Source organism: Gymnogyps californianus, chromosome 16 (assembly GCF_018139145.2).
Source record: "Gymnogyps californianus isolate 813 chromosome 16, ASM1813914v2, whole genome shotgun sequence".
In the NCBI taxonomy this organism is placed as follows: Eukaryota; Metazoa; Chordata; class Aves; order Accipitriformes; family Cathartidae; genus Gymnogyps; species Gymnogyps californianus.
In genome coordinates, this window is record NC_059486.1 from 13,061,334 (window position 1) to 13,084,099 (window position 22,766).

At 45.2% G+C, this 22,766-nt stretch overlaps 2 protein-coding genes across 6 annotated transcripts; one reads left to right on the plus strand and one right to left on the minus strand.

Moving 5' to 3' along the window:
* Window positions 1–1,851: 1,851 nt before the first annotated feature.
* CDK2AP1 (cyclin dependent kinase 2 associated protein 1) lies at window positions 1,852–16,881 on the plus strand. 4 transcript variants are annotated; one of them, XM_050906745.1, is made up of 4 exons: window positions 1,852–2,132; window positions 12,156–12,262; window positions 13,120–13,246; window positions 16,057–16,881. In XM_050906745.1, exons 1-4 carry the CDS (start codon window positions 1,925–1,927, stop codon window positions 16,122–16,124), a joined length of 510 nt encoding a protein of 169 aa, XP_050762702.1. In that variant the 5' UTR covers window positions 1,852–1,924; the 3' UTR covers window positions 16,125–16,881. The 4 variants fall into 4 exon arrangements, with proteins under 4 accessions (XP_050762702.1, XP_050762705.1, XP_050762703.1 ...); XM_050906748.1 differs by lacking the exon at window positions 1,852–2,132 and adding an exon at window positions 2,900–2,917; XM_050906746.1 differs by lacking the exon at window positions 1,852–2,132 and adding an exon at window positions 3,313–3,737.
* MTRFR (mitochondrial translation release factor in rescue) lies at window positions 16,829–21,977 on the minus strand. 2 transcript variants are annotated; one of them, XM_050906751.1, is made up of 4 exons: window positions 21,952–21,977; window positions 19,208–19,518; window positions 18,264–18,506; window positions 16,829–17,189 (listed from the first exon to the last, which is right to left on the minus strand). In XM_050906751.1, exons 2-3 carry the CDS (start codon window positions 19,481–19,483, stop codon window positions 18,294–18,296), a joined length of 489 nt encoding a protein of 162 aa, XP_050762708.1. In that variant the 5' UTR covers window positions 19,484–19,518; window positions 21,952–21,977; the 3' UTR covers window positions 16,829–17,189; window positions 18,264–18,293. The 2 variants fall into 2 exon arrangements, with proteins under 2 accessions (XP_050762708.1, XP_050762707.1); XM_050906750.1 differs by lacking the exon at window positions 21,952–21,977 and adding an exon at window positions 19,672–19,989.
* Between the last annotated feature and the right edge of the window lie 789 nt (window positions 21,978–22,766).

Consider the following 22,766-nt stretch of genomic DNA (forward strand, 5'->3'; position numbering starts at 1 on the left):
TATTTTGAAGCTGTCATTATAAAACCCAAGCAAAACACAGGGGATCTTGGTCTTCACAGCGTTGCTCTGAGCGCAGTTTTGTAGAGTTGGTGTAAAGCCGTGAAAAACACGGCAAGCTCGGAACACTCCCATTTCGCACTCACTTGGTGTGACTGTAAACAACCACACAGCCATGGAAAATCCCAGAGCGGCATGCCCCTCGCCTGCAGGACTTCGCTGGCCTTCCAGGAATCAACAGAAAGGCAGTTATTTACAAATCTGGAAGCGAAGTTTTAGGGATGCAAAGTTCTCCGTCACACAGTGCTGGATGTGAGGGTTTACCAGTGCAATCTTTCAGGACTCTAATAAGAATTACACAGTTAAAGTCCCAAGCACCAGTGTGAAAATATTGTCACTGAGCGTGTAATTCTATGCCTGGGGCTCTCGGGTCCCCTCTCTAACAGACCGGAGCGTGGATCAGTTGTTGTAAGGATAGTCTGTGCCACTCTGGGCTTTGCCACGATAGTGGGAGTGACGCGCTTGGACTGGAGATAAAATACAAAACTGTAACAAGATCACGTATTTCATCTGGTACCAGTCATAATTTTTAGATGTTTCTTTCATGCAGTGTGCAGTCGCTAGGGCATGAGCCGGGGGGGTTCAAAGGCTGGCTCGCTTTTCCCACTCTGCCTGAATTCTCCTTTATGCGGAGGAAATCAACTAATTGCTCCGTGACTGTTCCTGTGTCTCTGCAATGGAGATGCTACCTGCCTCCCTCTGCAGAGCAGTCCACAGTGAGAGATACTGTGGGCCCAAATCAGTGTCACTTAAGAGGAATTTGCCCCTGACTTCCAAGGAGCAGGATCGGACTATCTGTGTTTGCTGTCACTGGCTTTAAGAGCAGTATATAGGCATTAAGAGCAGTATATAGACTTGGATAGATATTAACATGGGCAATAAAACTACCAACTACCTCACCGATCTCAGAGTGGCTTCTGGTAAGATATACAGGTGGGTCCTGTGGGTCTCAGGCTGAGCTGTGTACCGAAGGAGAGGTTCTCCAGGTCCCAAGCAGTTACATTGGTATAAATCTGGAATACTTTAATGATTATAGAGGTGTGTTTGAGATTAATTGACATAAGGAACAAACCTGAGTATCTTACAGTGAAAAGGATGAGTTCTGGAGTGGCAGACACAGGCTGGAAAGCTTCATAATTTAACCTGCAAATTTAGATTTTTTTTTTTTTGTGGGGAAGTTTTACTGCTGCTTGCAAACAGAAAATAAGTCAATTATCAACGAGATTCATATTTATTTTTTAATCCCTCAGAAGCTGCAATCTACATTAACCTTCAACCTTCAAGTGGAGAGAAATAGTGGTTTGAAAGAAAAGAAAAAAGGCAGATTTTTCCTTGGCGGCATCTAGGGAAAAAAAAAATCTTTTATTCTAAAATTATCAACAGGTATTTTCCATCGAAATTAGCCGGGGGAGACGGGGAATAAATCAGAGGTGAACGCCTGATTTGAGGTGAGGGGGGGAGGCGGGAAGGCAGCGACAGTTGGGCCACCCTGAGGGACGCGTCAGCCTTTCTCCTCTGACAGGGGCCGTTGGCCGCGGCCCCCCCGCCGCACGGCGCAGGCAGAGCCGATTTAAATGAGAAGTTGTGCCAAAACTTTCCGAAGTTAATTAAAACGCCCCCCCTCTCGCCGTCGCCGGGCTCCCCGTCGCCCGCCTGCCCGCCCTCCCCTCCCCGCCCGGCTCCTCTCACGGCGGCGTCCCTGAGGGGAGCTCCATTGTCTGTGAGGGGATGGCCGCGGCACCCCCCGCCGCCGCGCCCCCTCCGCGCCCCCTCCGCGCCGAGGTGCGCGGGGCGCCGGGCCGCCGCGGCGGGTGGCTGCCTCGTCTCCCCCAAAGTTTTTGGATCCGCGTCTCCTCATGATGTATGGATGATATATTGCATTGTGGGTGTCAATATAACTGACGGCCATATTTGCCGGTGCTGCTACTGCTGTAAACAACCCAAAGTGTCTGGGAGACACGGAGACGCTTCACTGAATTTCAGGACGCTTCTCCTCCTCCCGCTGGCCATGTCTCTGGGAATGTCTTACAAGCCCAACTTGAACGCCCACATCCCCGGGACTCCCCTCAACCCGGGTAAGTCCGCGGCGGCAACTGGGTGGCAAGTTTGGGAGGCGTGCGGCGGGGCGCCGCGGTGCCGCACCGGCACCTGGGGGGAAGCCCCGGACTCGAGTTTTTGCCCAGTCCGGTATGGCGGGGCAGCGGCTCCGCGCCGGCTCCGCGCCGCCATTACCAGCGCCCGCCCGCCGGCCGGCGCCGTTAGCCCGCACCGCGCCGCCCCTCCGCGGGGGCGCCGCGCCCGCCGGGCCGGCCCCGCGCCGCCGCCGCCGCTCCGGGGCTCCGGCCGCCGGGTTTCCTCCATGCTCGGCTCCCCGGGGCGGCTGATTGATCTGGATCAGGAATATTCCGCCGGCGCCTCAGCGAGGACCGCTGCTGGCGGGACGCCGCAAGTGCCGCTCGCGCCGCGCCTCGCCTCACGCGCGCGGCCGCCGAGCCGCTCTCCTCAGGCGGAGGGGCCGCCCGGGACCCCGGCCCCGCACCCTCCGCCGCCGGGGCGGGGGGGGGCCGCCAGCGCCTCGGGGGGGACCCTCGGTCCCCGCTCCCCGCTCAGAGTCTCCCGGCTCCGCGCAGCAGCCCGGGCGGACGAGCCCGCTCCGCTCGCTGGAGATTTTTTGGCAGGCGGGGGGCAGGCATTGCTCTGTATTTCTTACAAAAGCCCGTTTTAAAAATTATTCCTCTTCCTTCGGTCTGTACCGGAGTCTTTCCAAGTTTCCTCTCCAAAAAGTTTCCTTGATGGCATTAACTTTTTTTTTTTTTACTACATTCCCCCCCCTTTTTTTCCCCCTTTCTAATTTCCGAAGGTAACAGCAGGCGAATGTTTTTTCTTGTGCTGAGGTGTTTGCTGTAAAAGTGGGTCTCCGTCGCGGGGAGTGTGTGTAAATGGGTGCAGTCTGAACAAAGCCGCAGCAGCAGTTGCTTCGCTGTGGAATATTTGGAGGGGATCTCACTGATCTGTGCGCGTCGGCTAGTATTAAACAGAGCCAAAATGGAGAAGTTGGTTCTGACTTAAAAATAATATTCCCATTTCCCTTCCCCGCAGCCCCAGCCTGCAGGGTTGGCATCAGACCATCCACAGCCAGCAATCAGGCTGATTTTTTTTTTTTTTTTTTTTTTTTTTTTTTGAGAAGAGAAAGTTTTGCAGTTGGGTTTAGGAGGGAGGGAAATCTGCCTGGGTGATTTTTACAGCGCCGTTTGTGGTTGTAATCCTGGGAGATTGATGAACGAAAGGGATCAACAAGATGCACCTCTATTCTAGCTACCAGGAGAGCGGCAATCTTATTTTACTGCAAGGAATCGTCACCAGCTGGTGGATGAACTGAGGTCCCTGTGCCTCAGACACTTTGATCCTGCGTGGAGCTGAGCTCGGTGGGGCTGCGAGCGTGGAAAGGCTCGGTGTGCCTGGGTTGTGTGTGGGGAGCACCGTGGGCCCGAGCACTGCTCTGCAAAGGGGTCAGGAAGCAGGGGATGAGCTAAGGATTTTTTGACAAAAAGCAGAAGTGTCACCGGAGGAAAAAAAGAAACAAAACAAAGCCCAGCAAGGGAAACCGTTCTCCTGTCGGCTCCCACGAGAACCTGTGCCTTGCTCTCCGGAACAGCCGTAAAATTGCAGGGAAAACAAAGGTGGTATTTTGCGGTGGTGGGTGAGGGGTGGGGATTAGGTCATGCTGTGGGGGGGGGATCCGAGTCTGGCTGCTCTGCGAGTGAGGACTGCAAAATCCCAGGTCAGACATGCTGCTCACAATGCGAGCTGAGTGGTGAAGTTTCTGTCTCCAGTCCTCTTGCTGCCGTGTCTGTGTGCTTTCTAACGCTCTGGCTGCGATCAGGGTTTTAGATTCTTTCATGCAGTTTTATCTTTCCCTTCTCCCCCCCCCCCCCCCCCCTTTTTTTTCCCTCGTAATGGCAAGTTAGCAGCAGTTTGCTGTCATGCTGGAACTATTCCTGTCTAAGTTGTCCTCTCTTCTGAGTTCGGATCATCCTCAACACCCCCAGAATCTTTTCAATGAAAGAACGTCCTCCTCTGAATCCAAAATGGGCTCTCTCTTCCCTCCCTGTCTTCTGCCATTATCCTCACGCACCAGCTCTTCCTCTAGCTAGTGGTATTGCCAGCACCGTGGCCTAAGGCCAAGGGAGTTAGACAAAGCAGTCCTTGCAGTTGCACATATTGCATTCAGAGTGATATGACTGCAAATGGCCCCCTCCTTTCTGGAGCTTAATTCTGAGTTGAAGGAGATCGCTTCTCTATTGTGCTTAAATTAAGTGCCCCCCAGCCAGGAGGATAAATCCTAGGTTTGCTTCCAAACCTGGGGTGAAGGACCCCCCCCTCCCCCCCCCGCCCTGTCCTGCAGAGGAGAGGAAAACAGGAAATCTGTCCGTTTTGGCCTGAAATCAGCCCTGCAGAAGCCTCTCTGTATGAACGCTGAATATTTTGGTCTCAGCCGACGGAGGGCTCTGGGCAGCTGTGGATCTCACAGGGATTTTCCTCTGGGAGGTAATGCTGCTTCCCTGCAGTGCAGGGCTTCTGGTGCAGGAATATTTGGAAAGGCAGTGCCGACTCAGCTTCTGGAGCTGCGTCCTTGCTGCAGAGCTAACTCCTTTCAAGTTTAGGCTGAGTGGCCACTCTGCAAAATCATGTTTAAACTGCACTCAGTAAGGGGATCGGTGAGATGAAGCAGTTGTGGTTGATGGGTGACTGTGCTCTGTTCTTGCACAGGAGCATGTTGGGGACTCAAAAACCTGGCCTGAAGTCCAGAGGGAGAGGAGCTGTTTGAGGGGGAGGGAATATGGGGAGGAAGCCTCCGTGGGTTGTCGGCAGATCTGGGGATGACTGCGGGTGAGGAAAATGCAGCTGCTCCGCAAGTGACTCAGGATGCTGGAAGCATCTGGGTGCTGACTCCTCTGCCTTACACCGGGCTGAGGGAAGAAGAATGTGTTGTTACAGCAGAATTTGGTGCCTATTCCTCTTCCCCATTGCCCAGGTCAGTGGTGACACCTGGCCCAGGGTGTCTGCAACCAGGCTTGCAGTGTTTTGTCCGAATTACCAGTCACCTTCCTGGAGGGCCTGTGCTCTGGGAATTGGGCCCCTGTGTGTAGCACCTCAGGCCGTCAGTTCCAGACTGTGCTTGGGGAGCCCTATTTAATCTCCTGCACAAGCACCTTCTCTGCCTGGGCGGTAAAAAGGTGCTCTGTTAGAGACCTGCAATGCTGTGGCTCTGCCTTCCCAGCCTCACCTGGCCCTGCAGTGTCCCAGGGGCACCTCTGTTACCCTTTCTAACAGCCATGTTTTGATTTGTTTCTAGCCTCTTGCTTATCATACTGAATCCTGCGAAGTAGTTTCCTCCATGTCTGTCTTGTGTTTCATATTGTTTATTTCTCTGTAAGAGGGCCAGCTGCTGAGCTGAGGTGAAGTAGAGCATCTCCATTGACTTCAGTGGAACCAGAGAGATTTACACCAGCTGTGAATTGGTCTGTAGTTTGTCTTTCCTCTTGTTTCCATGTGTTTTCTGGCTCTATGGATATTCACTAGCATTTCCTATTTTGTTCAGAGTATGCACAGGTCAGAGAAAAGTAGTTTTAAGATACAGAAGCCAGCAGAAACAGTTTGGGATTTTCCTTTGGTTTTATTCTAATTCTTGCAGAAATGTCAGGTTTCAAGACAAAACCCTGTTCCTGTAATAAAGCTTAAAAACTGTTGTATGTAGGATCTGGAAAAACAAATTCCAGCAGACTGTGACAAGGGAAGGAGCTGCGTCTTGGCTCCACGTGAACAAGTGGTGACCTGTACAACAGGTACTGCTGTAGCTGAGGACCAACAGGGCTGTCAGTGCACCTGCCACACCTCACAGCAACCAGAAGTTTCTTGGTGAAAACTGCAAATTCTCACCGAGAGGTGAAACGAAAATAATTTCCCTAACTGGGGCTGTAGCTTGCAACTGGAGAGACCAATTTCATTCAGTCCTGAGAAATGACACCAAGCACACTAGGCCATTGCTTATATTATTGAGACTGCAGTGCAGACTTGCGTGAGCAAATGGCTTGCTTGTCGCCCTTTACAGAGAGACAGTTTATGTTTGATATTGTTGTCCATATTGAGAGGTGGTTTTTGGAGCAGGAGTACTGGAAAGAATACTGTTTGTAGGCAGAGAAGAGAGCAAAGTGTTCGTGCAGTAGCAGAGGGGATAATTTCTAGGAAATACACTCCCCCGTCCGATTCAAACTGAAATTTGCTGGTTCCCTGATCTCTTGAAGTCCATGTGAAGTCAAAAATCATCTGAAAAGAAGCACGCTAAACGTGTTTCAGAATTAGCAATTTTCAAGTGGACTTGTCTGGACATTTAGAAAACTGGCATTTTTGGCTTTGTCTACCTGGGTGTTTAGCTTCAGAGCAATGGTATGGTTTTCACAGTCAGCAAATCTCCTCATTGTCCCCACCCACCACATGTTGGTTGAGTTGCAGAGTGGTTTTGGTTCATGCTAACTTGATTCCTTTTGGATAAAAGTAAACTAGAAGCTCTGCTCCAGTTGTGCAACACTGATGCTCCATCTCTTTTAATGGGAACACAAGGGTCGAAACCAAAGACAGGACAGCTTTGAACCATACCCACGATACAGACATTTAGTCTGGGGGACCAGACTAAAATCTAATCTTAAGTCATGCTCCCTCACCTCAACTACATGTGGTGTACATGTACCAAAGGCTTTCATCTTTTGATCCTTTCCTTGTTGTGCCAAATAACTTGCTAGTGTAGAAATAGCCTGTGTCTTAAGCTAGAAAAGAAAAATGGTGGGGAGTCCAAGTGACTGTCTTCTGTTTTTCTGATTTAAAAAAGAAAAAAAAAAAGGCGGGGGGGTAGGAAGAGGAGACATAAAACATGACCGTTATCCACATGGAAAGATTAAATAAAATGAGAGTACTAGAGGAAAGGCCCAGAGTGTGACAGATCAAAAGAGCAAGGCCTCTGGCTGTTACGATAAAGAATGTCCTAATTCTTGAGAACATATTTATATGTGTGCGCACTGGATTTTTTTAAAAGGAAATAGTTTTATTCAAAGAAAGGTCTGTTTCTACCACAAGGGCTGTTTAAGGGGGAAATAGTGGGTGAAAATACAACTTTCACAGCCAGTACTATAAGGAATGTTCTGTGCAAATGAGAATGGGGTCCATTATTTTAAATGAAAAAATTTATTGGAAGGTTGGGGGAAATGGGTCTGTCTGTTTTCGCTCTGGGTTGGCAACTCCTGTAGAGTTCAGTGTGTGGCTTGGCTATGCAGTAGATCTACTTGTGTAGACATGCATGTGGTGTCCCATGGATGGCAAGGAGTTCTTGTTGAACTTAAACCGAAGTGCGAAGAGGGCTAAGGAATCAAATATTCTTGTAGTCAGCCAAAACACTACAACTGTGATTCAGGCTGTGTTCAGATACTCGCTGCAGAAATGGCTGTGCTGGTTGAAGATGTTACCTCTCCCCTTGTGCTTGAAGATGCCTCGCAATGTACGTTGGCAGAGCAGCTTACGTGAACATTTTCACATGTGTTTTCTTGCAAAGTTGTCCGGTTTAGGACAGAAGTTATATCCTCTCAGTTAAAATATTCCAGTCTGGTTGTCTCATACTGCATACTGTCAGGAATCAAACTGCCATCATCTGAAGCAGATGAGGAATGTCCTCCGGTTGTGTGGCAGAGGCAGTAACCTCCAGCACCCAGCTCTATATAAAGAGGTGATGACCGCCATCTGGAGTAGCCAGTAGTAGAGTTGCCATCTAAATGGCAACAGCCTTTATGTTGCAGACAGCCTCAGCTTGAAGAGACTGTGAAATAGAGGTAGAAGTAGTGAGATTCCACAGACTATACCATGTACCTTGGATAAACTCCAGGCTACAGGTATCTCTTCTTATATGCTGTCATGTTCATGTGTACAAGGAGTTTGTAAAATGGCAGGAATTTACCTATGCAGTTTTATAGGACCTTACAAAGTACAGGGTAATAGAGAAACACATATCCAATCGAGTTGGCTCTTAGCTTGTCTAAGTCAGTTCTACGTGAGTAACTCAGTGAGTTGAGTAACTATTCCTGATTTTACTTTGCTGTTCATGAGAGTGAAACAGGGTAGCAGTTGAGCTATGTAGGTGCCATGGCATCTGCTGGGAGTGGATCAGGTGAGTGTACCCTGGTGTTCCTGCTCCCACTGCTTCCTTGCAGGGTGCACAGCAAGCTGCCTTCCCAGTTATTTTTCCAGCAAGCAGCAGCAATAGAATTAAGAATTAAAACTTAGATCAGCAAATTGGTATCATTGCTGAGGCTTGGAGACAGTAGCAAAGGAGCTGAAGGGATCCCTACAAACCTATCAGAAATTAATGGGAAGATTCCTGGTCAGTGGGAGTTTAGGCAAACAAAGATTGATTTGAGATCCTTTGTCTCCCACGGTGTTAATTTGGGCTCAGAGAGACTGCTGGAAGGAAGAGATTTTGACACAAAAATCTCATTTCTGTTTGCTGTATTGTTAGACACTCCCCCCCCCCCCCCCCCCCCAATTAATAAAGATTAATATTGATTAACAAGAAAATCACTATTTTTGTAGGGAAAAATGCTTCTGGCAGTCTTGTGTTTGAATACAGAAATAAAAGACATTGTTGGCACAAGAATAAATGGGTACATAAAAGGTATTGTGTACATTTAATTAGGAAAGTGGAGGGAGGAAAGTGTGTATATTAATTTAGGTTTTAAATAGCAGCAAGCACTAAGACAATTTGGGATGTGATACAGGGTGTCACTTAAATTCAGTACCAAGCACGCTCGCTTTTCGATTCTGTCAATTCTTAACTGTCTTGTCTCCATTGTCATTTTAACGTGAGAGAGCAAGCCTCAATTTAGATTCCCTCTCCTTTTCTTTTTCTCTCTAGTGAATACCTAATCATCACACTGATTTTTGACTGGGTATTGACTGTGAGACTTCCTGGCCTAATTTTTCGTGCTAACTATAATAGCAATAGCTGGTGATTTTTTAATTTTTTTTATTTTTTGTTTTAAATCTGAGATATACAGGATGTTCAGACATGCAGATGTATTTTGGGTTAATTGAGTAATAGCCATCCAAGACCCAGGGCTTCTCCTTGAGATTAACATACAAAGTGATAGGTCAAAAAGCTCAAGGTCTGTTCCCCTGTGAGATACTAATACCCCCACAATTAATTTCATTTTCATGACTGCATCATCTTAAATTGAGGTGAAATCAAGGATTTTTCATTTTTTTCCCCCTCCAGCTGAGTTTGACTGGCACAACTTCTGACATGGGTGTATGGAGGCTGGTACCATGGCCAAGTCAAATCCTTTTCTTTGTTCTCTGGGCCTGCTGCTGCTGATAAAGTGGTCGGCGCATGGCATTATGTCTTATTACATTTTTGATGCAGACTGCAAAGAAACGGGTAAACTCACCATGGTTACCACGATCTGTCATTTGGCAGGGCATGCCGTACTCAGCAATGGCCTCTAGTGTCTGCAGCACAGCTCTGCATATGTCGTGGGTACAGTAGACAATACAGCACCCCTGGCTGCCGAAGCGACGCAGCTCTACCGATCTGACTGCTAATTCAAATCCGGAGCGATGCTCCAACTCCAGCGGCAGGTTCTTACTGATAGTTGCCTACTGAAAGTTCTTGTTTGTTTTTGTCATTCAGCGTTGACTGAGTCACTGCTGGATTCAAGCTCCCATGCTGAGACCAGCTACTGTCCACTGCAACGCTGTCTGTTGCTGGCTTTCACATCTGTGAAACTTTCTTGGTCAGCCCCTAGATTCACTGCTTTGGCTTGGCACATCACATTTCTAGTAGGGTTTCTTTCTTATCTAGACGTACCCTGCTGTGTTATTTTGTACGGACCAAGCACGTGTCATTGCTTAAATCAACATAATCTGAAACAATCACTAAATTATCTGTACTATATTATCATTAACCAGTATGGTGGTGATAAATTGTTTTTGTTTTGCATGGGCTGCAGCTAAGGTTTGCTCAGTGGGTAGAGCAGGATTCCTGAGCCTGGTCATCAGAGTCCTTGCCTTAATTCTGAACCAGTTTGGAGCTCCCAGGTCTTGTATGTGACTGCTTGCAGTAACAGTTCGGGAACAAGTCTTTGCAGGATGGGTTTTTTGTTTTATTGTACGCGAGGAAAAATCGCTTAAGTCTTTCTCTGCTTAATTGAGGTAATTAAACCTTCTTACCTTGCAGCGCAAGGGGCTCATTAATGTTTTTGAAGCATTCTGAAGTCCTTGGAGGAAAGATGCGGTTTGCTGTCATGTCATGTTTGATAACTGTTGAAATTCAGTCATCTGGACTTGAAATATTGACTGAGTTGTACATACAGAAATCTTACAATTGCGCATGTATTTTGAGCTGATAATGTGAAGAAATAATTGAGAGAATAGCTGACAACTGTGGTGTTCCTTCACAGTGCCGTACTCTATGGGTGTGTTGTTTAATTTTTTGGGGTTTTACTATGCTTTAGCAAACTGTGACAGTTAGCTCCATGTGAAACCTTAGCGATGGAAATGCAGATTGTAATGCCATAACATTTAGCAGCTTAGTTAAAGACAAAGAGAAACCTTGCTTTTTTAAGGTGACCTAGTGACCAGCCCAATTTGCCTTTTTTAGGATTTCACATCCAGTTAACTAGCAAAAATTAAGAACACACTCTCTTCTTTTAAGGAAGACAACACCACAGTGATATCCTGTGATTAATTCTGAAGCGGAAAGAGACTTCCCAGCTGAGGACAAGAGTCTGTTCCACTATGTTCAGCAGTGCTTTTTACAGTGTAACTGCTGACTCTTTCTTTTTGTAGTGAGGGGAAAATATGAATGAAATCACTTGCAACTTTAAAACAAAGCTAGAGATTTACATAGTTCTGAGCCCCAGTGACTTTTAGCATCAGTTTAATTTAGATTTAAATGAAGCCTGGTAAATGAGATCTGTTCCTCATATGAAAGACAGTTGGGAATTTTCAGCAAAGGAGTTTGTAAGGGGGAAGATTTTTCCAGACAGCAGGCAGTCTGTGTCTGTGCCTACAGGCAAAGACAGCAGCATCAGTGGATGCAGGGGCACTTCAGCTGCAAGAGCGAACAAGTTGAATGGTGTAATGCTGCCTTAGTCCTGAGCGTACAGTCCATAACCAGCAGGTCCTCTAGCACTGTTGTGAAACGGGCAGCATAATTAAGCCCCCTAAGAAAAATCTAAAAGCTGTTTCTCAAACCCAGATTCTTACTGTTGCGAGGCAAGGGGGAAGAAGTGTTTTGATTTTCATTTCTGGAGCAGTTTGTCAATGATCACATTAGAGCCTGTTTCTGGAACTCCTAGCTGACTCAAAACCCTGTAGATCTGAATATAATCTTTTATAACTTTAGAAAAAGTAACCATAACCCAAAGTGATGTTATGTTTCCTTTGGCTTACTTATATAGCACAACTTGACTGGCTAAAAACGTTTGATATCACACAAAGAGCAATAATGGTAGCTCTCCTCGCCTCCGATGTCATACAATGAGCAGCAGATCTGATATACCTCAACTGACTGTTCCCTATGAATAGTTTTGGCACTGGCTGAAAATAGTACTGAGGGTAACTTGCATTGACCATGTGATGACACTTTGAGTTGCAAAATTGCTTTCAGATAACTTGCAGTGAAAAAGTAAAAATAGCACAGTACATTAGACTCATCTATGTGGAATGTATATATGCAAAAATAGGGCTCCTTAATATTTACAGTTTGTCTAGGCAGAACAACCTGTCATGCTACACTCTGTTTCACTTTTAGGCAAACAATTTGCACTGATAATGTTGCAGGCCATGGTATTTTCAAATGTACAGCAAACATTAGAGAAGCATTAATTTACCCATTCTCTTCCTAGCAAATAGTGTGACTCTGAAATGTCATTAGTGAGCTTAGACAAAGGTGAGAGATCACAGCTTTAGAAAAAAGTGATTAAAATGTGTCCCAATGTAACAGACTAATTAATCTTTAGATAATAACAATTTTTTTCCCTCTTTTCTCTCTACAGCTGGGAGTGTTCACTCTCCCTCCACAAGCATGGCAACATCTGCGCAATATAGACAGCTTATAAATGACTACGGACCCCCATCTCTAGGCTATACACAAGGGATGCAGGTACAGCTCTGCTTGTTGTTTTTCTTTAATCAGATCACTGACCCTACGTTTGCGTAGTAGCATGGATTGTGGCCTGTAATCTGAGGTGTTCCTCCCTCCCACCAAGATTTGAAATCAAACCCAAATGGCAGACTGATTCATCGCACATGTCTTGGGATCAAATTAGACTAAGCAGAGTGCTGAGTGAGATTGGTTACGAATTAACTGTTAGTCCCATCCGATCTGAGTCACAATGAAACATGTCTTGAGTTATGTTCCGATAGTAAGGGCTCTAACATATTTTAAAATTATTTGTTAAGAAATGAATATTTCTATACTGTTTTTCTTTGGCAAATTTACTCTAAAATTTAGTCTCATGAAGTGTGTGTCACAGACAGACCTATGGGCTGCTTCAGGAATCCGGTGGTAAACTTTCCATGAAATGTATTTGACTTAATAGGATTTCCCTTACGATATGGGCAGTTTTGTTTTATCTGCTTCTCACTTTCCCTGCCTAGCTAACTTCTCCACAAAATATACACCTAAATATTGAAAAAGCAGAAACAGAGTTAAATAAGCAGTTCCCAGCTTGCTGTTCTTGCAAGACTGTTTTAACTTTTGTTTCACCTAAGGTCCCAGTCTTGCAACTGCATCCTCCCAGTTGATCCCAGTTTTTGAAGGGCACGTAGCATTGTGTCCAACTGTAGCAGCAACTGCAAAAAGAAAATCATGTTTATATAATAAACCTGAAATTTTATTATTTTTAAAAGTGGCTTCCAGGGCTATTTCTGGTCCTCCATGAATTTCCAGTTGCTGTTTGTGGTAATTGTTTTGTTTTTAGCAGTATTTGATTGAGATTAATCTACTTTCAACTACAGGGTACCAGCAGCAGTCAAGTACCGCAAAGCAAATATGCAGAACTTCTAGCTATCATAGAAGAATTAGGAAAAGAGATTAGACCCACATATGCTGGGAGTAAAAGTGCGATGGAGAGGCTAAAAAGAGGTAAGATTTACATTTATTTAAAAAAAAAAAAATCATGTCCCATACACTTTGTGCACTGACTACTTGTATACAGCTTCATGACAACTGTTTCCTTTGAAAGGAGACAGCTGTCTTGAGCTCATCATTAAACCAGGTGTATTAACAAGCAACTGAAACCTTGAGATACTCTCTTCATGCTGTATTTGATAGATAAACCAGTGACAGAATGTGTTTCATGTGCACAAGGGGAGTTTCAGTTAATAATTCAAACCGTGTTTTAGAACCCTTAAGGTGTCTAATGGATCTGTTCTTTCAGGTTCCTGGTGACTTACTTGCCCCTTCAATTCCCTTTTCTCCCCAGTCTCCAAAATATACAGCCAACCATTGTTTACTTCTTCTCATACACGCCACCCGTATACTTGACCCAAGAGTCTTTACTAAAGTGCATTTTGCCTAAAGAAATACTACACTGTGGTAATTCACACTAAGGCTGGTGGAGAGAAGAGCTACAAAAAAAAAAAAAAAGTTGTCAGGGAAGGCTGTTCAGACTAAGATGTCAAACGTACACGTTCCTCCTCTCTGTGGAGCGCTGGGCTGCTGAGGCTCTGTTACCTGTTGTCAAGTGGATGTCATTAAGAGTCCACTAGTAAGGGACATAGAAGCTTTTAGGCCTGGCTGATGAGGTCTCTCTAGCTTTGCTTTGTCAGCTAAAAGGGGTAATAAATGCCCTTTCCTTGCAGTGTAAAAGAAACCCCCGCATGCCCCACTGCTGACATCAGCTTGACATTGTCCTCTGCAGGGGACGTGCGAGGGATATTTCTGAAGGAGCAGTGGGACATTCCACTGCTCCAGCTCCTGAAATGACCCTGAAAGGCCATCGACAACAGTTGTGCTGGCAGTTCTGTCCTTTGCCAGTATAATGTAGTTACCTTTTCCTCCCTTTCCTTGGTCCTTGTGCTGAGTTTGGCTCATGCATTCAACCCTGAATGGGAATGTTATTGTAACAGACTAACTTCACCACCTTGCAAATCCCCCTTACATTTACCCAAGACTACAAAGCTTTATTTAAAGCTCAACCATTATGGGAGAGTAATATATCTGCCATGACATGCAATAAAATGACTAGTAGCTGTTCTGGGAAAGGATGCAATAAAGTCTGCTGATGAGTGGTAAGTGGAATCTGGCCCAGCTAAAATCAATGTTGCTGGAGTCTCTCTTTATTGCATTGCCTGAGTCAGTATTAATAGATCATGAATGGCAATAGGCTAATGGGGACAACTTGAGAGAGAGCGGGAGAGATGCACACGTTCTCTGAACTGAATGGTTCAGTTTGGTCAGGAAAAGTTGTTTTGCTGCTTCTTGCAGTGAATATTTAGTTTGTTGGCTAACGTAGGTTTAGGATTCAGTGCTGCCACTGTGACTTGCCGGTGTTGCAAAGAATCCCAAATAAATACTTTTTGCTGCCATCTTTTGGTCACAAACATACCTCTTTCTGTTTTGGGAGCCTAATGGCTGAAGGAGCATGTGTAAGTGCGAGAGCAAGAGTGATTGAGGGTAACCACGTGACTGCAGCCTCCATGGCCATGTGGAGGTTATTCTTGAATAAAGTCCCTGTCCCCAGCTCCACCCGCTCCTAAGCACAGAGGCTACTGACCTCTAAAATTGGCGAGATTCCCAGTGTTCTACATAATTTAGGGTAGTTCTGCTGCATAAACTGGGCGTCCTGCCACCAGATCCAGGTCTAATGCACTGCTTTGAGTACACGTTTCTACATCCCGCAGCTGTGGGATGCAGCTTTACTCGTCTGTGTCAGTTTAACCCTCTGCAAAGCCTTGCACCTGTCGAGTCCCAAGTCAGTACTCCTTGGATGTAAAGGCTGTTGCTGTGATCTGGGCTAGCAGCCTCCTAGAAACAGAATCCATTATCTCTAAATAGAGATTAAACCCCATCTATTGCCTTATTGTCCTTTCTCCACCTTGTTGAGGAGCATGACTGAGCAGACAAATCACCTTCTATCTTGTCCTGTCAGTAAAATATAACCTCGTTTGTTGTAGAAAAATCTGTCCGTCTCTCATTTTAAAATTTCTCTCAAGCTCTGTTCTTTCAGCAGCTCCGTGAACATGAATCTAGATTTAGTTCCAGGATTAAGAATCAAGGTCCAGATTGCTGGAACTCAAGGCAACAGGACTTGTAGTGGAAAATTCCACATTATGTCTATCAGATGAGAGCAGATATGGCAGCATGTAAAGTGGTGATGATTTACACTGGGAGCTGAGCCAGTGTTAGGAGGTAACTTTTTGCACATACCATAAAAAATTTCTTCTTATTCTCACAAGAGACACAACTTGTGTTTAAGCAGTATTATGAAGGCTTGGATTTTGATGCATCCTCTCAGAGGAGAAGTATCCCAAGGTATTAAGACTTTTAGAGCTTGCTAAAATGACTCCCCAAATAACTCTGTATTTTTTTTCACTCCACTGTAACAAAATAACTCACAGGTAGGTAAGATGATTTTTTTTTTCTTTCTGTTAAGTCTCTGATTTTAAATAGGCCTGCACTGTACATTAAGACACGCCTGTCACTGCAGACCTACAAGTCTTATCACGCTCTGATTCCTGATTTAGTCCCTTTTCAATTTATAATGCCACTTTGGGAAAGCAAACTTGTTTAGCAGCAGCTGATGTTTGGGAAGCAAGGGATCTCTCCCTTTTCTGAGGCGTGCTGTGGTAGCCTTGGCAACTCGGGACAGAAATAGGTAAACCTTTCTCTGGACTGTCATTGCAAGTGTGACCTGAATGAGACGATTTAAAATATGTCCAATTCTTTTGCAGGCATTATTCATGCTAGAGGATTAGTTCGGGAATGCTTGGCTGAGACGGAACGAAATGCAAGATCCTAGCCCACTAATTCAGTTGCAAGATTTTCCATCTCTTAATGAAGAAAAAGTAACACTTATTCCTTTTGACTCTTGAAACATTCAGACAAATTCCTTTATTTTGAATGTTTTACCTTTCTTGTTTTGCCCTTACAAAAATGTATAGTTAAGAATGAGAAAACAAGGATTTTTCAACTTACTGAGGGTTTGCATTTTGTAAAGACGTTAAAACTCCCTAAAATGTTTCTAAAACATGAAAACTGAACTGCATGCAGAGGAATGCTCTTTCTCTCCCAGGCTATATTTCAGTTCTCTTCTCATCCAGCCACAGTCTCATTCTGTTTTTTTCCTTTGACTATATTCACTTAACCCCAAACTGTCAATCTTTCAAAGTTTGACATAAGCTCTAAGGATTTTTTTAAATAAATGCAGAATAGCATGCTGTACCTAGTAGTCTGCTAAGTCACAATTTGTCATACAGCATAGACCCTGCTTAGAAATAACCTTCCCCTTCTCTTATTTTTCCTTTTTTGTTTGTTTTGCATAAACATTTGCATGACTGTTAGTGCTTTGAAGTCCATTTAAAGTGCATGAGTTATATGGAAAATAGGGAAACCTATTAAATAATAACAAGGTCCTGGAAAGCTAATTTCTACATTAAGGCTGGAGATTTCAGTTTAAAGTTTGCCAAAAAAAGAAAATTCTGGATAAATTACTAAAACTGTTACTTGCATCTTTGTATGTATTTATTACTTGACGTAATAAAGCTTATTTTCATTAACAGTTTGTATTAAAACTATGTACAGTCACTTTAATCAGATTCATACTCCATGAACAAGAACTCTCAACAGATAAAAATTTAACCTTCATGCAGGAGGCTGAAGTTCAGGAACAGACAAGGGAACGGGCCTGCAGATGGCTGGTGAGTTTCCATCCATGGCACAGTCCGGATGCAGTCGATCTCTGTCAGAAGGCAGTATAGTTGCTAGTAGTCTCCCTTGCTTTCAAAATAGATACTATGGCTTTGGTTCTTGAAGCACTCTCCCTTCGCTGTTGAAGGCCAAAACTTGGTGGCAGCCAGTGAGGGTGCTGTCCAAAAATTAAAAGAGAAGTTCTGGTTAAGCAGTTAAAGTTGTTAACAGGATTAAAACAGGAAAGTATACGTCACTAGTGGCTCCAAAGTAACAGCAACAAAGGAAACGCAGCTGCATGTATTTGCATAAAATGGGAAACTGTCAAAATGAGTGAAGATACCAAAATGCCCAAGCTTAACTGCACCATAGCATAAACATAATAAATGACTGTAATTCACTATTTACAATCAAATCTAAATCCTAAGGAAGATGGGATACCTGGGATATCTAATACCTACGGAGCTACGGATACTTGAAGAAAATACAGTATTAAGAGGCAAAGTTAATTATTTCACAGCTTGGATGAATTGGATTCTGTTGCCTTGGGAGGCAGCTTCCAACACATGTTGTTCTTTATCTGTAATGACCCAATTTTACCTTTGACCTGGAAGAACATGACTGACCAGCCCTCACTTGCAGGAGTGCCTTCCACCCCAATGTTCATCACCACTCCAGGTAAGATTCGTAAAGCTTCTGTTTAAACTTCATTCAGAATTGAGTAGGACAGAGCATTTGTTCAGCTAACAGATCTGAAGGAGGCAGCCAGTGACTGGTGTGTCTCTTCTATCAGCATGTCTGTTTACACCATCAGAACCAGCATCTAAACCTGGTCACTGTTTATAAAGGATTTATGTCAGTAGAGGCCTTGCCTGAGTAAGGATGGAAAGTTATAACCGTTTAGGGCTGTCCTCCTTATGTATTGGAACTCCTACGAAGCATCATAAGGTATCATCCGGGCAGAAGGAGATCTATTGAATTTTTTTTGTCTCCATTAACAATGGTGGAAAGTTTATAGTTCCTTTTAACAAGGATTGGTTTCTCATCTTCTGAACTTGGCAGAAAAACTGATTGCTAAATGTGATTAATGAGATGATGGCAGACAGAAGTAGGAATACGTGACTGCTTTTATCACTTCAGTTTTACAGTCACGGCAGGTCACCACTCAGTATTTCAGTTGGGCTTATGAAGCTCTGCGTCATCTGTTACTTTGAAAACTGTGTTTAGGTATAATGACAAATGTTTCCCTTACCCTGCTAGGGCAAGTCAGTACTTCACACGTTTATTTCTTATCCAATTGTTGCATCTCTTTAAAATGCTTTTTCCTTTCTAGGTTTTCCTTTGCTCTTCTTTTTTTCTCCTGCTTCTTCTTCTCTGATGCTTTCTTCTCTTTAAAAACATCACTATCTTCACCTTTGTAGAAAAGGTCAACTTTTTCCTGCAGGATTTCTCTGGCTATCTTTCGGTTCTGCTCCACTGATCTTGTTTGATGACACTGCAGAAATACAATAGGACATTTTTACTGGAACTTTGACCTGTTCATTCTTCTGCTTTTCCTTTCAGTCTACATATTCCTGCCATTACAGTAAAGAAACTCCCCTCCCCCCCAAGCCAAGAGCATTCTCCTACCAAGAACTGCTGGAACTTTTGTATCCAGATATATTTTGGAGAGGCTGCCTAGTAATTATTTGCTACTGTAACTTGTCAGACTGGCTTTTGCATTAATCTTTAATGCTTCCACATTACCTTGGAAAGCTTCTTCTGAGTTTAACTTAACTGTGTCTTCCCCTTGTGATAAGGAAGCAAAGATTAATTTCAAAGTATTAATCCACAAGAAGTAGGTAAGAATAATGCTTAAAAAGAATCTGCAAAGTGAGTAGGATCAACTTCTTAAGGAAGACATTCTAACTCACTCACAAGAGAGATAGGAATGCGACAGCTGCCACTGAAAGGCAGCTATAATGAAGATACGTTTTATTGAAAACTACAAAATCGTACCGCATGTCAAAGCCAGGAAGATCAGCTATGACCCCAAGTTTGTTTATCTACTGATAGCCAAAACTGCTTCTTGCTGAGATTGTTTACAATACATAAGCTTTTCCTCCGTGACATTTGCACTGTGATTATGCTTTACTATGAAAGGAGACTTGGAAGACATGATGCAATTTGTGACTTAATGAAATAAAACATAATTACCTTCACGACAATCCCAGATGGAATATGCTTCAAGACAACACAGTTGTTTGTCTTATTTGTGGCTTGACCTCCTGGGCCATCACCTCTTACAAACTGTTCTTTCAATTCTGCCTCAGTTAGTCCAAGGAGATTGAAAGAGTTCTTTTTTCCTGCTGCCTGAAGTAAGGGCACTCTGGGCAGAGAAAATTGCTGCTTCCTCAAAATCCATGGTCTCCATGATAATGTTCGTACTTCTCTCAGTAAGAATGTAAAATGAAATAAACTTGGAACATTCATACAGAAACGAGGACACAGTTTCTCTGGAATGAAACCTGAAATAGAAGTGGGGAATGGAGTTTACCATGAGAATCCTTGTTTTAAGATGATCTAATTTAGCTGCATGTCTTGAGCAATATTTTGATATTCAGATTTATTTTCAAGGATATTTGAACTGGTTTCATAGGCATTTGCCTTGAAATATTTACCATTCCAAATGGAATTTTGGTTCTCATTGCAATTAGGTTCCTTAAAATAGTCAAGATGATTATTTTGTTGTTGAAAGGGATCTGGAAAACAGTAAATAAATTAGTACTCCTACCAACACTTGGAAAATACTAAAAATATAAAAAAAAAAAAAGAGAGGAAAGAGGGTATTTCTGTCTTGCAGTCTGACCTGTACAGTCTGACTGGGAAGCCTTTGCAGGCACTCCACTCTTGCCTAGGTTGTGTCTTGCTGGCAACAGTACCTGCAATTCACATGTCGACACATGCTTGAACTACATCAAGGGAGGACAGGTGAGGGTGCAGGAATCCTCCTCTGGGGTTGCCTTAAACAGTGCTCTAAACTACTGAAAGAAACCTGCTGGAAGAAGCAGCAAATTTACATAATATAACTGGCCTAATAATGTCCTGGCTTCCCACGTTCGCTGGTTTACAGTCATGGAAGACTGCAAAGAGGAGGTGGAGGGAAAACAAAACAATCAAAAAAAAGAACAAGACTGTGTGTAGAACATTTCTGTCCCAAGGATATGGATATCAGAGGTCAGATCTGGCAGAACGGAGCTCGAGTAGTTTAAACAAGTCAGAATGCAGAGACGGATTTTTACCTGTAAGAATGATGCGTGACCGCTCAGTCAAAACAGCCGACTAACGGTACGCAGCAGAACTCTGGTATGTATATTTACAGTTACAGACATTTACAATTTTGAGTTCTGAGATTCCTTTTTAATGCTGGGTTAGCATGGGAAACAGAGTAATCCTTATCTAAACAGATTCCATCATCTAGACTTGTCTTTTGACTCCATTACAGCGGTTTCCAAATTTTGAGGTCAGGCTCTAGCATGCATAGGATTTGGTGAGTGGTCTAATACAGCAAATGTAAATTCCATTTCAAATCAGAAGTAGTATTCTGTGTTGATCCTGTTAACAAGCTTGCCCATCCTGCTTTACTCTCATAACTTTCTATATAGTCCATCAGACGGAGGAAAAAGAATCAAGGAGTAAGCAGACCACCAGGTTCTCAACTACTACTTCACATGCTGATTTTTCCCAGGTCAAGTTATTAACAAAGGCAGAAAAGTACGCATGGAAGTATGCATTATCCTCATGGATAATGAGGAATGTCAGGTTCTACTGTCAAATGGCACTCTTCAACAAGGCATTAGGTAAGTGATTAAAACAATACATGCTGTTATGCTTGAAATATTTTATTTGATTCAGAAGAAAATACTTCAGCATGTGAAGAAGTGGCACTTAGCAATAAACATCCATAAAAGTTGAACATAACTGTTGAAATAAAAATAATTTTAAGAAAGCTTTTATTGGCAAGTAAAGATGTCCACTTGGTGGCACTAGAAGGTAGTAATGAGTTTTTTTGCTGAAAAAAAACCCATGCAGAAAAAATTAGCAGAACTACTGCCTAGTTCTGAAGTGAGCCTTTATCAACAGCAGGTTTAATATGGGCACTGCCCATTTAAAGTAGCCTGTTTTGAAGCCAAGCCTGACAACTCTCTGAGCTGCCTCATCTCAAGGTAAAAAAATCATGTTCACTGGAAGCCTATTTCTACTACTTGACACTATAGCTATAAACCAAGAATAAACCTAGAAGATACTAGAGAGTGTTCTCGAGATTTCACTTGGCACAGAAAGTCCCCAAGAAATACGTGCCTTAAAACGCAAAAAAGATCTTAAGATAATAATGCTTTAATTCTAAAAAAAAAGCTCTGCTTATGAGATTTTTAAGCATAGGCTACAGAAGAGCTGTGTCAGTAAGAACACTAATCTCCCATTTTTTAAACACAGAAGTGACCAGCCGTTCTCAGTTTCACTGGAAAGGACACAGGGCAGTTGGACGCACAGGCCGTGACGGCGCAGCGACAATGCACCATGCACTCGGAAGAGTTGATTAAACCGTGTTTTAAAGCAACTGATTTGCTGAAAAGCTTGCACAAACAACCGCATTTGTCGTCCCATACGTCCAGGAAACAAAGCGAGTAGCAAGATTTCAGGAGAGGCTCCAGCAGAGCTTGACAGCTGCCACACGGCGGTAAGGGCAGCGGCCGCCCGAGATCTGCGGCTTCGCGGTCACTGCGCCACGACCCCGGCCCTCCCAGGCCTGCCGCCTCCCCTCCGGACTGAAGTCACGAACCGGGCCTCCCCGCAGAACTCGACTCCCGGGCGGAGCGGCTCGGGAGGAGCCGCGGGCAGCTCCCCGCGGGCCCGGGACACTCGCCGCCCCACCGCCCGGCCCCGCCGCCACCTCTTACCTCAGGCGACTCGGGGCGAGCGCCACCGCCCCCTCCTGCGCCCGCATTGCGCAGGCGCGATCCGCTGCGCAGGCGCACACCACCCTCTCCAGCCCCGCACGCCTTCGCGCCCCGGCGGGCACCTCTGCGCAGGTGCACTCCGTGGAGGAGGGCGTTACCGCCAGCCTAATTGGCACTTGGGAAGCCAATCGCTGCGCAACGGGCGGGCTTACGCACGCCGTCCATCCACTACCAATCAGGTTCTGGGAAACCGTGTGGCGCGTAGCCGCACTAGCCAATCCCCTCGCGGCGGCGCGCGTACTTTTCCACGTTGCGAATCAGAGCGGAAGGCGCGGCCTGGCGCGCGGTCAAGACGGCCAATCATCGAGCTGGGCTCGGTCTCGAGTGCCCTCTACCCCACCACGTTCGAAACTCGGCCGCCAATCGCCGGGAAGGAGGCGGTGGGCCGCGCCTGTTTATCGCCTTAACGGTCGCCGGAGGAGGCAGCTCTCGGGCTGCTGCGGATGCCTCCTCGTGGGCTCCCAGAAATGCGGGTAGGAACCGGGCGAGCCCTGGGGGCAGCGGGCGGGGCCGGAGCCGGCAGTGCCGCCGCACTTGGCCGCGTCCCAGCGCCGCGAGGCCGCCGCCACCGCACCGCCCCTTTCCCCGATGAGTGGCGGGCCCGTCAGCCAATCCGAGGCGGTGGCGCTGTCAACATCCCGGAGCGGGAGCGGCAGCTGTCCAATGGGAGTGTGGGGGCGGAGCTTGACCTGAGGGGGGCGGTGGGGGCGGAGTCCGGGGGGGGCAGAGCTGGGGGAGGGGGACACTTGTGAAGG

Bases quoted from the DNA above. Each gene is read 5' to 3' on its own strand.
- CDK2AP1 (XM_050906745.1), top strand. From the start codon at position 1,925: ATGATATATTGCATTGTGGGTGTCAATATAACTGACGGCCATATTTGC. The intron at 2,133-12,155 runs GTAAGTCCGCGG...TTCTCTCTACAG, and splicing joins CGGGACTCCCCTCAACCCGG to CTGGGAGTGTTCACTCTCCC. The intron at 12,263-13,119 runs GTACAGCTCTGC...TTTCAACTACAG, and splicing joins GCTATACACAAGGGATGCAG to GGTACCAGCAGCAGTCAAGT.
- MTRFR (XM_050906751.1), bottom strand. From the start codon at position 19,483: ATGAATGTTCCAAGTTTATTTCATTTTACATTCTTACTGAGAGAAGTA. The intron at 18,507-19,207 runs GTAATTATGTTT...GTATTTCTGCAG, and splicing joins CATCTGGGATTGTCGTGAAG to TGTCATCAAACAAGATCAGT.